General features: G+C 35.5%; 2 protein-coding genes across 2 annotated transcripts; one reads left to right on the top strand and one right to left on the bottom strand.

The window, feature by feature from the left end:
* Positions 1-11,240: 11,240 nt before the first annotated feature.
* Positions 11,241-11,942, top strand: J3458_016149 (uncharacterized protein; the record flags this gene model as incomplete). The annotated part of the gene is made up of 1 exon (XM_007815163.2): positions 11,241-11,942. The coding sequence occupies one exon, from the start codon at positions 11,241-11,243 to the stop codon at positions 11,940-11,942; it is 702 nt and encodes a 233-aa protein (XP_007813354.2).
* Positions 11,943-12,286: 344 nt separating this feature from the next.
* On the bottom strand, positions 12,287-13,077 carry J3458_016150 (uncharacterized protein; the record flags this gene model as incomplete). The annotated part of the gene is made up of 4 exons (XM_007815162.2): positions 12,287-12,335; positions 12,398-12,550; positions 12,704-12,810; positions 13,027-13,077. The coding sequence occupies 4 exons, from the start codon at positions 13,075-13,077 to the stop codon at positions 12,287-12,289; spliced, it is 360 nt and encodes a 119-aa protein (XP_007813353.2).
* Between the last annotated feature and the right edge of the window lie 415 nt (positions 13,078-13,492).

Raw genomic sequence — 13,492 nt, forward strand, 5'->3', positions numbered from 1 at the left:
CGGTATCTAGGCGCTATAAGCAATTGCGTCCTAGTAGTGTAATAAATAGCAGGCCCATGGACATAGATATCAAGCGGCTTATTGACTTAAGAAATTAAGGGTACTACTAAACCGACATTTAAGATACCTTTCGCGGTTGCTTTAAAAAGAGGCTTTAAAAGTTATACTCTAAGTACAACTCTCACTCCTTAGCTGTTAACCTTAAGGAGGTTAAGGTTTATCCTTAAAATTAAATGTGATAATAGTAGGAATAAATGGGAAGAAATGTTACGAACGACACTGCACAAGACACGAGACGGGACTGTACCGGCTAGGATAGGTATAACCCGTAGGTATAAGAAGAAGGTAGGGGCACGTGACTAGCTACGTAACTTAAGAGGCGATTAAAGAGGTTAATGTTTAAACACATTAATTAAAGAGAATTAAATTAACTAAACCTTAAGCTAGTTAATTAAGGTTTAAAGAGATTAATAGTTAAGCTAATTAATCTAAGACTATAATAGAGAGATAAACGAGTACTTAAGAAGAAGGTATTTCTATAATTAAATAGTTTAGATCTCTATTAATTAATTTAAGTAATAGTCTTACTATTAAGAGTTATACTCTTAATAGCCTTATTATAATATTACTTAAAAAGCTACTTTATAGTATTTAACTTAACTTACTTCTTAAGAAATAAACCTACTATACCTTAAAACCTAAGCTATTATTATATTTTCATTAATTCTATTTAATAAGTTACCTTAAAACTTTAAGTAATAATAACTTTTAAGATATTTACTTTAAGCGAAAAGACTATTAACCTTAAGGAGATAATAAAGTACCTTTATAATAAGATTACTAAGCTTAAGAAGTAGAATTAATCGCTTCTTAATTAATAGAATAATCTCTACGAAAAACTTAAGGTATAAAAAGAGAAACTTATAGTAATTTAAAATCTTACACTTATATTTTTTATTAATAATAATAATATACTAAAATTCCTTAAGCTTAAATTATACGATAGTTATAAAGGTAATATAAGAAACTTTCTTATATAAGCTTAAGCTTACCTATAAGTTAACGAAAAAATCTATATAACACTTAAGTTATAGATTCTTTATATTAATAATCTCTTAACTAAAAAAGTAATAGAATAGTAAAAGCTAACCCTTTACGTATATCTTAAGTATAGCGTTAAAGCTAGAGTAAAAGTTATTTATATCTTCTTTAATTATAAAACCTTTAAAGAATAACTTCTTATTACATTTAAAAATCCTAATAAGTATAAGAAAGCTATATAATAGCTTACTTAACTTAAGTAGACCGAGTTTATAGCTTATTATATTAAGGAGTTTAAGCGTATTATAATAAAACTTAATTAAAATATTAAACTTAAAATAAAAGTTTTCTATTAAGAACTTAAAGAAGAAGTAAAGAATAACATTTATTAAGAAGATTATTTTAAGTTATTTAATAACTTTATTAAAATAATTATTAAGGTAAATAACTATTTATACGAGCGATATTACGAAAAAAGTCACAGGAAATTTAGATTATATACTAGGTTTAATAAACCTAATAATAATAAGCTACGCTAAACATTAATAGTATATAAATACCACGCTAAACCTATAGAACTTAATGTTATAAATAAGAAAAGGGGAAAGACTTATTATAATTATAATAAGATTAAATACTTTATAAATAAATATAAAGCTTTAAAGAAGCTATAAAAGCTAATTCCTAAAGGTAAAAAGCTTTATACTATAAACTAAGAAGACTTACCTACGCGAAATCTTAGTATAATAAGTAATAAAGAAAGCTTTATATTAGTAAATAATATTAGTTTAAATAAAGATTAGAAATTTAAAACCTAACTAATACCTAATAACTTTTAAAAATATTAGATACCCTTACTAAAAAGTAAACCTTTATTAGAATAAATCTAAGAAAAAGAGAATTATTTAATTAAGAAAAATAAACTTAAAATTAAATATAAACTCCTTAATTAAACCTTCTATTATAATAATAATTATTACACGTACCTTAATAGTAAGTAAGGTAATAAATAGTTTCTATAAGAATAAAAGAGAAGAAAAATAACCCTTATAATACAACTAAAATTATAATAAACTAATTTAAAGATGTTAAATAAAAAGTTATATTATATTAAGAATAACGTATATACTACTTAAGCTATAACCCTATAATATAAGAAGAAAGGGAATTATATAACTATAAGTAACTCGCTTAGCTTAAGTTTAATTAATATAAATAGTAGGTTAAGCGATTACTAAGAAAGCTCTAATAATACGTTAAAAGATAACTATTAATAATAGCGCCTAAAATAACGCGTTAAAGAATAATATAAGAATAGAATTAATAAATTAAGAAATAATAACTATTATTATAATTAAAACTAATTCCTTAATAAAGATCTAATAGGTCTTTATATACTATAAACATTAATAGTATAATATACCTTATAATTAATATAACTATAATAAAATAAAAGATTTAAGTAATAATTAATAATAGAGTATAAGAAAATTTTATCTTATTAAATCTCGTTAATAAATTATAATTACCTTAAACACTTAAAGATAAGCTTTATTAACTTATAATTATAAAAGAAACTATAATAAAGTATAATTAAGAAGTAATTAATATAAAAGTAACGTAACTTCTCGTTAATATATAAGACATAAAATATTAGGTTACATTAAATATTATAATAATCTTAAAATATAATATTATATTAAGGATACTTTAATTATAAGCAAGTAATTTACGAGTTAATTAAAGAACTAGCTAACTTTAATAGAATTTACTAGAATACAATTATAAAGCTAAGAGTAGCCTATAAAGAGCACCTTATTTTAACTATAATAGGCCTCTAAGAATATATGTAATTACTAGAGAGCTAAGAGCTAAGATAACGGAGATTCTTAAGGAATACTTAAAGTATAATAAGCTATTTAATAAAGAGCTAAAAATAAGACTATTAAAGTATTTACGTTAAAACTATAAGATTAAACTTTAGCCTAGTATTAAACTAACGTTTCATAAAATTTATTCTTAGAACCCTAAGTAAAATAAAGCACTTAAGAAGTATTTAAAGGATATATTATAAAAGAGATATATAAGACTATTAAAGTCCCTAATAGAATACCTAATCTTATAGGTATTAAAGAAGAATAGGAAACTATAATTATACATAAATTATTAACACTTAAATAAGATTATAATTAAGAATTAATACCTATTACCGCTTATAACGAAAATTAGAGATAAAGTTAGAAAAGTTAAATAGTTTATTACACTTAACTTAAAAGAAGCCTATAACCTTATACGAATAAAAGAAGGCTATAAGTAAATAATAGCATTTTAAACTAGTAAAGAATACTATAAATATCTAGTAATACCTTTTAAGCTTACTAACGTACTAGTAACCTTTCAAAGAATAATTAATATAATCTTATAAAAACAATTAAAAGTATTTATAGTTATATACCTTAATAATATTCTTATTTACTTAAATACCCTTAAGAAACATAAATAATATATATATAAGGTATTATAAACTTTATAGAATAATAAACTCTTAGTTAAAGCCTTAAAATACTAGTTCTATTAGAATACTATACACTTTTTAGGGTATATACTTATATACGAAGAAATATAAATAAGCTTAAATAAGATTAAAACTATTAAGGAATAGCTTATATTAAAGAATTTAAAAGAAGTTAAAGAATTTATAGCATTTATAAACTTTTACTATAAGTTCTTAAGCGAATATAAAGATATTTTACGACCTCTTATAAACCTAATAAAGAAAGAAGTTAGCTTTTAATAGAATAAACTAAAAGCTATAGTATTTTAAAAGATAAAAGATTTAATTACGTTAAAACCTATATTAAAAGCACCTAATTAAAATAAACCTTATAAGCTTAAAATAAACGCCTTAAACTTTATACTAGGTAAATACCTTAAATAATAAGATAATTAAGAAAAACTACACCTAATTATATTCTTCTTAAAGAAACTCCACGAACCTAAACTTAATTATAGGATTTATAATAAAGAACTTATAGCTATTATTAAGTGCTTTAAAGAATAAAGATACTATTTTATAAAAGTAAAGCATTAAATTAAGGTTTATATTAACTATAAGAATCTTATATTATTCTTAACTATAAAGAATTTAAATAAACGATAGATTAAATAGTATAAAACCCTTATAAATTATAACTTTAAGATTATATACTATAAAGGATTTAAAAATAAAAGAGTAAACGCGCTTAGTTAAAGAGAGAACTTAAAATTAAATAAGTAAGTAAGTAATACACCCTTATTACGCGCTACTAAGAATAGAAACCTTATATTAAACACCTAAGAAATTAATATAATATAGTAAGTTAAGCTAAATAAAATATAAATATATTAGATTATATTATACATTAATAATAATAGCTATTTAAATAATTAAGAAATAAAAACGTATTTATTTAAGAAAGGTAAGACCTTCTTATATAATAAACGGTAATATATTTCTAGTATACTTTAAGAATAGCTTATTAAGAAAATATACAAGTACCTATTACACGAATATTAGGGTGTAAGGAAAACGATTAATAGGCTAAGAAGATTATATAACTTTTTAAAAAGCAGAAAAATAGTATAAGAAGTTATTAAGAAATATAATACGTATAATAAAGTAAAATTAGCGTAACACGCACTATACGAAGAATTATAACTAATATTACCACTTAAAAGAGTATAGTAAACTATTATAATAGACTTTATTATTAAACTATTAAAGTTAAAAGAACCTATAATAAAAGTAACTTATAATAGTATTCTAGTTATTATAGATAAACTTATAAAATACGCCTATTATATTTTATATAAGAAATTAAGTAATACTAAGAACTTAGTATATATATTCTTTAAAATAGTTATTATATAATATAGATTACTAATAAAGCTTATATTAAATCGTAATAAATTATTTATCTTAAACTTTTAGAAATGCCTTATAGAAACTATAAAGATTAAATAAAGCTTATTAATAGTATTTCACCTATAATTAAATAGATAAATAGAAATCTTAAATTAAATACTCGAATAATATCTGCGAAGCTATATTAACTATTAATAGAATAATTAGGTAGAATAGCTATTACTAGTATAATAGGCTTATAATAGCTTTAAGATTAATAATATAAAGATATTATTATTTAGGGTAAATTACGAATTTAACCCTATTATTAAAATATATACGATATAAAATGTAAACGCGCTAGTAGCTATAATATATATAGTAATTATAATAGAAATATAAAAACACTTATAATAAAAATAAATATTTTTATAGAACTAAATAAAATACTACGCGAATAAAAAGAGATTACTAGTATTAATTCTAAAGAAGAGATATAAAGTATATCTTATTCGTAAAAATATTAAAACTAAGTAATCTAGTAATAAACTTAACTAAAAGAAGATTAAACTATTTCTTATTAAACGAAAAATCTTAAATATTAACTATAAACTATTATTACTAAATAAAATAAGAATTTATCCTATATTTTATATATTACTTTTAGAGAAAGTATTAGATAAATTTATAATCGCTATAAATATTATAATAAAAGATACTAATAAATATAAAGTTAAATAAATACTTAAAGTATAAGAAGGTATAAAGAATTATTATTATCTTATTAAATAAAAGGGATATTTAAACTTTAAAAACACCTAGAAACCAGCTAAAAATCTTACGAATTACTTAACGTTACTTAAATAGTTTTATTTCTAAGAAACGCATTTTAATTAATCTTTTAAGTATTACCTAATAACTTAATATTAAATTTAATATTTAAGAAATAAACTAAAATAAGATTTAGATTCTTAGAAGGAGTAAGAAGAACCCTTATAGTCTTTTAAAGCTATTTTACTTTCTTACGTTTTACACGTTTTAACTCTTTAACGTTATTAATATCACGTATAATTACACGTATTATTTTCTTAAACTATAATTTCTTTTATTTTCGTAAACGTAAGACCTTTTAATTCTTAATTAGGGCACACTTCTTAGCTTCTTTAAGCTCCCTTTTAAGCTTATAATATTAATTTATAATACTATAAAGCTATTAAGGGGTTACCCTTATAATATTATAATTCCCTTACTTATTTACTATACACTTTATATAATAACTTAAATTAAAAATAAAGGCTTTATATTAGGAAAATCCTATATAAGTATAATAAGTATAAGCCTTTATAAGAGATAAAGATAAATTATTAATTATTATAGAAAGAAGGTTATTCTAGTAAAGAGAAGAAGTAAATAAAGCTTTAAACCGTTATTTTAAGATATAATTAGTTAATATAATAGCATATAATAATAAAAGAAAGAAAACGTATAACACTTAAGCTAGCCTATTTTAATAGCCTTAAGAATAAGACTAATAAAGAAGGGGTATAATATTATAAATAATACTATATAAGATACGGGACGAGACCGTATTAGCTAGAATAAGTATAACCTATAGGTATAAGAAGAAGGTAAGGGCACGTAACTAGCTACGTAACTTAAGAGGTAATTAAAGAGATTAATATTTAAATATATTAATTAAGAAGAATTAAACTAATTAAACCTTAAGCTAGTTAATTAAAATTTAAAGAGATTAATAGTTAAGCTAATTAATTTAGAACTATAATAAAGAGATAAACGAGTACTTAAAAAGAAGGTATTCTTATAGTTAAATAATTTAAATCTCTATTAATTAATCTAAGTAATAGTCTTACTATTAAGAGTTATACTCTTAATAGCCTTATTATAATACTACTTAAAAAGCTACTCTATAGCATTTAACCTAACTTACTTTCTAAGAAACAGACCTACTATACCTTAGAACCTAAGCCACCGTTACAAGAAAATTCTAATAAAGTAATTACAGTTATTAAGAGCTTTCTTCGCTAACACGTGTATTATTATAAAAGTGATTTACAAGACTGCTTAGGCATATTATCGAGCATAGCACAAGCGAACTAATAACGATTCAATGAGAATAAACTTTAAGACTAAAGCCGCATATACAATCGCAAAAGCGCTACAGAAAGCACATCCAGGGAATAGTTCCGGTTTTATGTCATATTTAAGCCTATAAAACGATTCTAGAGTAGCTTAAAGACAATTAAACAATATAATATAGCTCTCATACCTTTTAAGTAACTGTAATTGGTTGTGGAAATCGAACATGTATTACGACGCGGCGTGCGGTCGTCTATTACGCGGCGCTTTGGTATCGGAGTGGATAGCCTAGGGACAGAGAACCAAAACGGTAGTAGAATGGGGAAACGGAGGGGACGGGAAAAGCGGCACCTGGGGTCTAGAGCGGTATCTCGTCTGATCTCGTACGATAAACTAGCGAGCGCTAGATTAGTACTTAAGTAGTTGGGTCGGTGACGACCAGCGAATACCTAGTGTTGTATGTTTTTTGTTTTTTGCAATATCAGACACGGCCCTTTGGAAAAGCTTCACCACAGCAATAATTTTACCCACGAGATGAAATAAAGTAGCCTTTACTCTTTTCTTTTGTTTTTTTGTTAGAAATAATTATTCGCTAAGATAACTCTTGCCTTTAAAACAGCTAAGCTTAGTTTAACGTAATCCTACAGGATTTGTCCCTTCGCTGGCTCCAGTCCAGGTTTCATCCCAAGTCTCAGTTGCACCATTCTCGGCACTTGCTGGCACAGCAAATGCGGTTATTCGCGCCCAACTCGTCGAGCTAGTATTTTGGCAAGAGTGATTCACGGCTCTCTGCACGGCCATATACCCCAGTAAGAGCCTTCTGGTTTCTCCAGAGTCTAGAGTTAACTCGACTTCTCCCTCAATGACAAAATTGCAATTCAGGCTAATGGTTCGATGCATTGGTGACGTAGTTCTATCCGGCTGGAAAGTCGATCAGTCTTGCAACACATTCCCAACGTCTATTCAGAGTTCTCGCCTAAATTTCTTCACCAAGCCACACCAGCCAAATTGCGCGCTCAACCTCTTGCGCTTCAAGCCTTTCATGTAGTTGCATATGTTTTAGTTTCGACTATCAAAAGATTATCAAGATTAGTTACCCAACAGAGAGGGGGGAGAACCTCCAAGGCCGGCCGTTTTCCTGTGCTTCTAATAATTGCTGCAGAAGTCCTGGTACGCTGCTATGGTCTGCTGAATAAGAGAAACAAGAGGTGAACTATTATCGGTTTTAATACGAGCCTTTTAACAGTGATGGCGTAGTCTAGGAAGTCCAGGAAATTTATTCTTATCTAGCCTATACTGAAAAGAGAAATCAAGCTAAATGGCGAACAAAGCATTCTAGAATGTTGATGGGTCAACTGGTGCATGTGGGCAGCAATGGTGAATCTGCTTCGCTTTACACCTCCCTTTTCTTGGTTTGTGTTTTTTTTTCCCTTGTGTTAATCCTGCAGTCTTGTTTCGGTGAAAGACAGGGTACCTTGTTTCCTGAAAAAATTCCAGTCAATGAATGACTTGATGTAGTTTCGAATGAACCGTGTGTTCACAAAGCCTTTTCTCCGTGCCTTTTTCGGTCGTGGTGGGCAGCAAACAAACGCCGTGCCTGTGCACAATCTTGTCACCACAGAGCGTAAAGGGCAAAAAAGCGCCTCCAAGAGAACAGACCGTCAACATGGCGCGCACACGCCTTTATTCTCATTCTCGGCATGGCACCAGTTTTCATGTCCCGCCATGCACAGCCATGCCATCGACCCCGGCCAACATAATATGAACACGCTTGACACTCTGTAGCCCAAGCACGCCTGATTCTTTGAAGCTGTAAAGACACCATGAGCCGCCTAGTACAAACATTGCGCCTCCATCAAAGCCTGGGCTCAACTATGCCGTTGGCACATGGCGCTTCAAGTGGTACTACCAGCCGGGGTGCGCGCTGTTCATTCGACATTTGCGTGGTTTTCTACGTGTTTTCTCAAGTGTGCCAGGATATGCAGCATTCACGTCCAACTCTGCAAAAGTCAATCCGACCTTTGATTGTCCCGCCATGGTTGCGAGCCTTGTATTATCTGACTTCCGGCAACACATGAATCATAGCGGCACGACTCCCTGGGAGACTATCCTTCAAGTCTTGCCTTCCTGCTCAGGTCTTGTCTGGTGTTTCCCAGAACCTCTGTCCTGTTCACAAGGCAACTACAACTATAAAAGTCCCGGATAGAAGGCTACCTGCAGGTACATTAACCATTTGACAAGCCGCGAGTCTCCCGCAAACCAGGTGTTTTCTGTGAGGGCCCAGCCACCAAGATTATACAGCCAACATCCCGCCTTCCAAGCATCATGCCAAACGACGTTTCGTCACATTCCGGGACTGCATCCGGCTCGCAGCCAGACGGCAAGACGCTCCAGTCTGAACCTTCTACGGCAACCACTGCGTCACAGCAGGCGACAACTCAACTCTTGAGGAAGATGCGATGTATTGACAACGACCCAAAATACATTGAAAGGTATGGCAAGAAGCCCTGATGCCGGGAGTTGCAACAGCAGCACAAGACACGAAAGGCCCATTCGACATGCCCAAAATAAATGCACAGAGTCGAAACGGGTGCCGACCTGTTGATATCGAGTTGGCCTTGGAACCCCGACCACGCAGGGCGGCAAGGGCCAAGGGCACAGCTGGATACTTGGGATATTCGGACGTGGAACGCTGTGGCTGGATTCTTTTGCTCCATGACCCAACGGCCAAAACCGACAGCTGTTGAAACGGTGGAAGCAAATAGGTTGTATGGAGTGGATTACAGCTTTTCGGGTCATGTTATGGCATTATTTTTTCACGCGCGATACGGAACACGTTCCCTTGCTGGTGTTTGTATTTTTTTGCATAGTATTAGACATCTGAATTCGAATAGGCGTCCCTAGCAATCTTGCTCATAACGCAGGCCTGTTAAAGGAGAGAAGCGTATTGGCGCATGCCCACCGTGAGCGCTGATACCACACCGTGATGGTATGATGATAAACTAATGTATGGGGTATTACCTTGGACCAAGTCTATATAGTCTCTTGGGATCTTGAGACTTTAGGCGTCCACGGTACACTAGGCCCGAGGCAAGAGACCTCCCATCGACGTCCTTTATGAAACTACCATCGTCGTCCATCAGAGCCACATGGCTAGTTTCATAACCGCTCCTCGTCTAGGGTCTGCTATTTAACACGGTTGCTTCTTGTCGCCTTTCTCCTTGCTTACCTCCCTTAATCTGCTTCATCTCCTCGAGAATTTCAGCCCCATTAGGGTCCTCCAACAGGGCATCACATCTCTTCGAGAACATTTCTTGTCAACATGGCTCAATCATCATGGTTAACACTTCTCAAACCGTCTCCGCCGTCCCGATTGCCCAAATATGTAATACCTAGCCGACGCTCGCATAGCTACTAATAGCCAAGTACCCACCAGTCAGTCAGCACCGGGTTTGCCCGCCAACCCTCTTTAACGGCCCCCCGCGCGAATCACACGAGTCCGCGATAGTGCGGGATACGATACCCGCGCAACTCGACTCCGGATATCCGCTCCGGCGGTCTTTCTCGGGCCCGGCCGAGCGAGGGAAAGTAGCAACGTCCAAATCGGGCCAAATGCACGGGTCAAAGCCGAGACAATCTGGGCTTGGGGCTCTGAGATGCGGGAACATGAGTATTATCATCAGGACTGGGCTTCTTCATGAAACATCTATATAAAGACAAGTGCGCGCTTCCGAAAAAACGACCGTATGCACCATCACGACCTAGACAAACCCCCATCAAGTTTTTTATCAGAGCTGGTCAATACCCACCACTCATCTCAGAACATAGCTTGATAACCCCTCGCCGTAGCATCGCCCTCGTCGACGCGCCTCGCCCAAGCATGGCCTACCGCGGCCACGATCCCGACAAGCACGTCCCGGATCTTGTGGGCAGGGTCATCCTCGTCACGGGCGGTACGTCCCATGCGCCAGCAACCTCACAGGCCGCAGACGACATCTAACGTGCCCCAGGAACCGGCGGGCTCGGCAGGGAAGCCATACTCGAGCTCGCCAGACACAACCCAGCTCACATCTTCTTCACCGGCCGCAGCCGCCAATCCGCCGTATCCCTCATCGCCAACTGCTCAGCTCCCGAAGCACCGGGCTCGCCCAGTCGCATCACCTTTCTCGAGTGTGACCACGCCTCCCCCGACAGTATCCGCGCTGCCGCGGACACATTCATGGCCTCCTCGTCTCGTCTGGACATTTTGATCGCCAACGCCGGCATCATGGCGCTAGATGCTGGAATCACAAAGGACGGGTACGAGGTGCAATTTGGCACCAACCACGTCGGCAATGCCGCTCTGGCGCTGCGTCTCCTCCCCGTCATGGAGCGTACAGCCCAGCAGTCAGGCAGTGACGTGCGCTTCGTAGCGCTGACATCACTAGGATACCGCGGTCATCCCAGCGCCGGCATCGAGTTTGACGGGCTCCGTGATGCGAACCAATTCCCCGTTTTGGGGCCCTGGGTGCGCTACGGGCCGTCCAAGTTGGCAAATATCCTGTTTGCAAGGGAACTCGGCAAGCGACATCCCAAGATTAGCAGCATCGCTGTGCATCCGGGAGTTGTTGGGACTGATCTAGTCAATCACTTGGCGTTTTGGAACCGGCTGATTGTGCGAGCTACCAATCCTCTGGGGTTGATGACGCCTCGTCAGGGGTGCTTTAATACGCTGTGGGCGGCGACGGGGAGTGACGTCGGCGAGAAGATGCGAGGCGGTGCGGGCACGATTTGCACCAAGAACAAGGTTGCATTCTTTGTGCCCGTCGGTGTTGCTGACGCGGGTGATGCCAAGTGTTGGGATGATGACCTGATGGCCAAGCTGTGGGACTGGACTGTGAGCGAAGTCGGTGTCGAGGGGAAAGGCATGAGACTGGTTTAGTGCAATGCGTTTGCATAATTCCGCGTCTAGGTACTATATTCGTAACATTCGTTTGCTGAATTCCCGCTAGCTCTTCGATTTTTTCCTAGCCTGTGAATAGTTGGTTAGTTTGCTGGGGTAGTGTTAGCATTCTCGTTCATATCTCGCAGTCTCTTGGCGTTCTCCGGACAAAGTAAAATGGACTTGATTCTAGCCGGCCACCGGATCCCGTCGTCTTTTTGCAACGGTGGCCGACTTCTGTCTCATTCGATCGAATACATATGTACAAAAATGTTTCCCACATTTTGTTCCATCAGTTCCACACTGCCGCTTCGGTCCTGTCCCCTGTTCCCCCATCTGGACCACTATTTCGAGGGTGCAGGAGAGACCGCAAAGGTCGGTCGGACAAATCGACTAGTGTCAAGAGTTAGCACACTCGGCAGTTTCGGCCGGAATTCTCATCGCGTTTGACGCACCTCTCATTGTTGTAGACCTTTGTGTTTTCGCCCAACAGCTCCTTCTCGCGCTTCTGGTCGGCCCAATATCTTCGGACTTGGTCGCGGTCTTCTTCGGCTTGCAGGAGAGGGATCAAGTTGATACGCGCCCACATCTTCTCACGGGCCAGCTCGCTGTTCCAAGTCAGCACGTCTATTCCTTATCGCAAGTTATTCCGGCTATAGCTCGATCGACGAATTGGGTCGGTGGTCAGGTGAAAGTCTCGAAGACCGCAAGCTCTAGCGATGACCGAGATTTGGTGTCCGTCGGTTTTGCGGGAAACGTACTTGGCTTCACGAATGCCTCCAATCAGCTTGTACCAGCCGAACCCCATCACAGCTCCAACTCCGAGTAGCAAGATGCCGGGGCGAAACCCTTTGGCAGGCAGGTTTCGCTACTGTCCATGTCAGCACTGTGCAACGTTCATTCCAGCGTGAGCTTCGGAATGGCCAATCGCTCGTCAATTCTCATCACCGAGGCTTCCACACAGAGTTCAGTCCGATAGTCACCAGGCTATGGAGCAAGGCAACAGAGCTCCGAGGGCACTCCGCGCTCGAGATTTCGATAAAATGACGCCAAGCCCCTTATCTATTCCATTTCGCCCACGCACCTTGTACTGGACGGGTTCGTACCCGCCCCTCGGGGGCATATCCTGCGCCATCGTAGCGAAAGCGTGTGTCGGGAATCGGTCTAAGCTAATGACGACAGATGTGAGTTGGACAACTCGGAAGCACTAATTATTGTAGTCACGGACTGAAGTAGGTAAAATCTCGCGGGACACTGGTCTGGCCCCGAAGCTATGATTAGTCGCCCTGGGTAGGTTCGTGATTGTTCGTGGATTTGAGGTGATTGTTTTGCGGGAATCATGACTGGCTAGGCACGATTAGGTAAGGAGTGGGGCCAGAACAACCTACCCTATCACGAAATGTGATGCCGTAGATGAACTGTACAGACGTATGATGTTGGTCTTTCGGACGATAATTGCGGGAACATTGATATGATATATAAAAAATAGAGACTTTAGTACAGTAGCTGAGTCGTTCCCGACTATGTTTGCTGCTCAGGTTTTGGGGCGC

This window comes from Metarhizium acridum (assembly GCF_019434415.1).
Source record: "Metarhizium acridum strain ARSEF 324 chromosome Unknown scaffold_380, whole genome shotgun sequence".
NCBI lineage: Eukaryota > Fungi > Ascomycota > Sordariomycetes > Hypocreales > Clavicipitaceae > Metarhizium > Metarhizium acridum.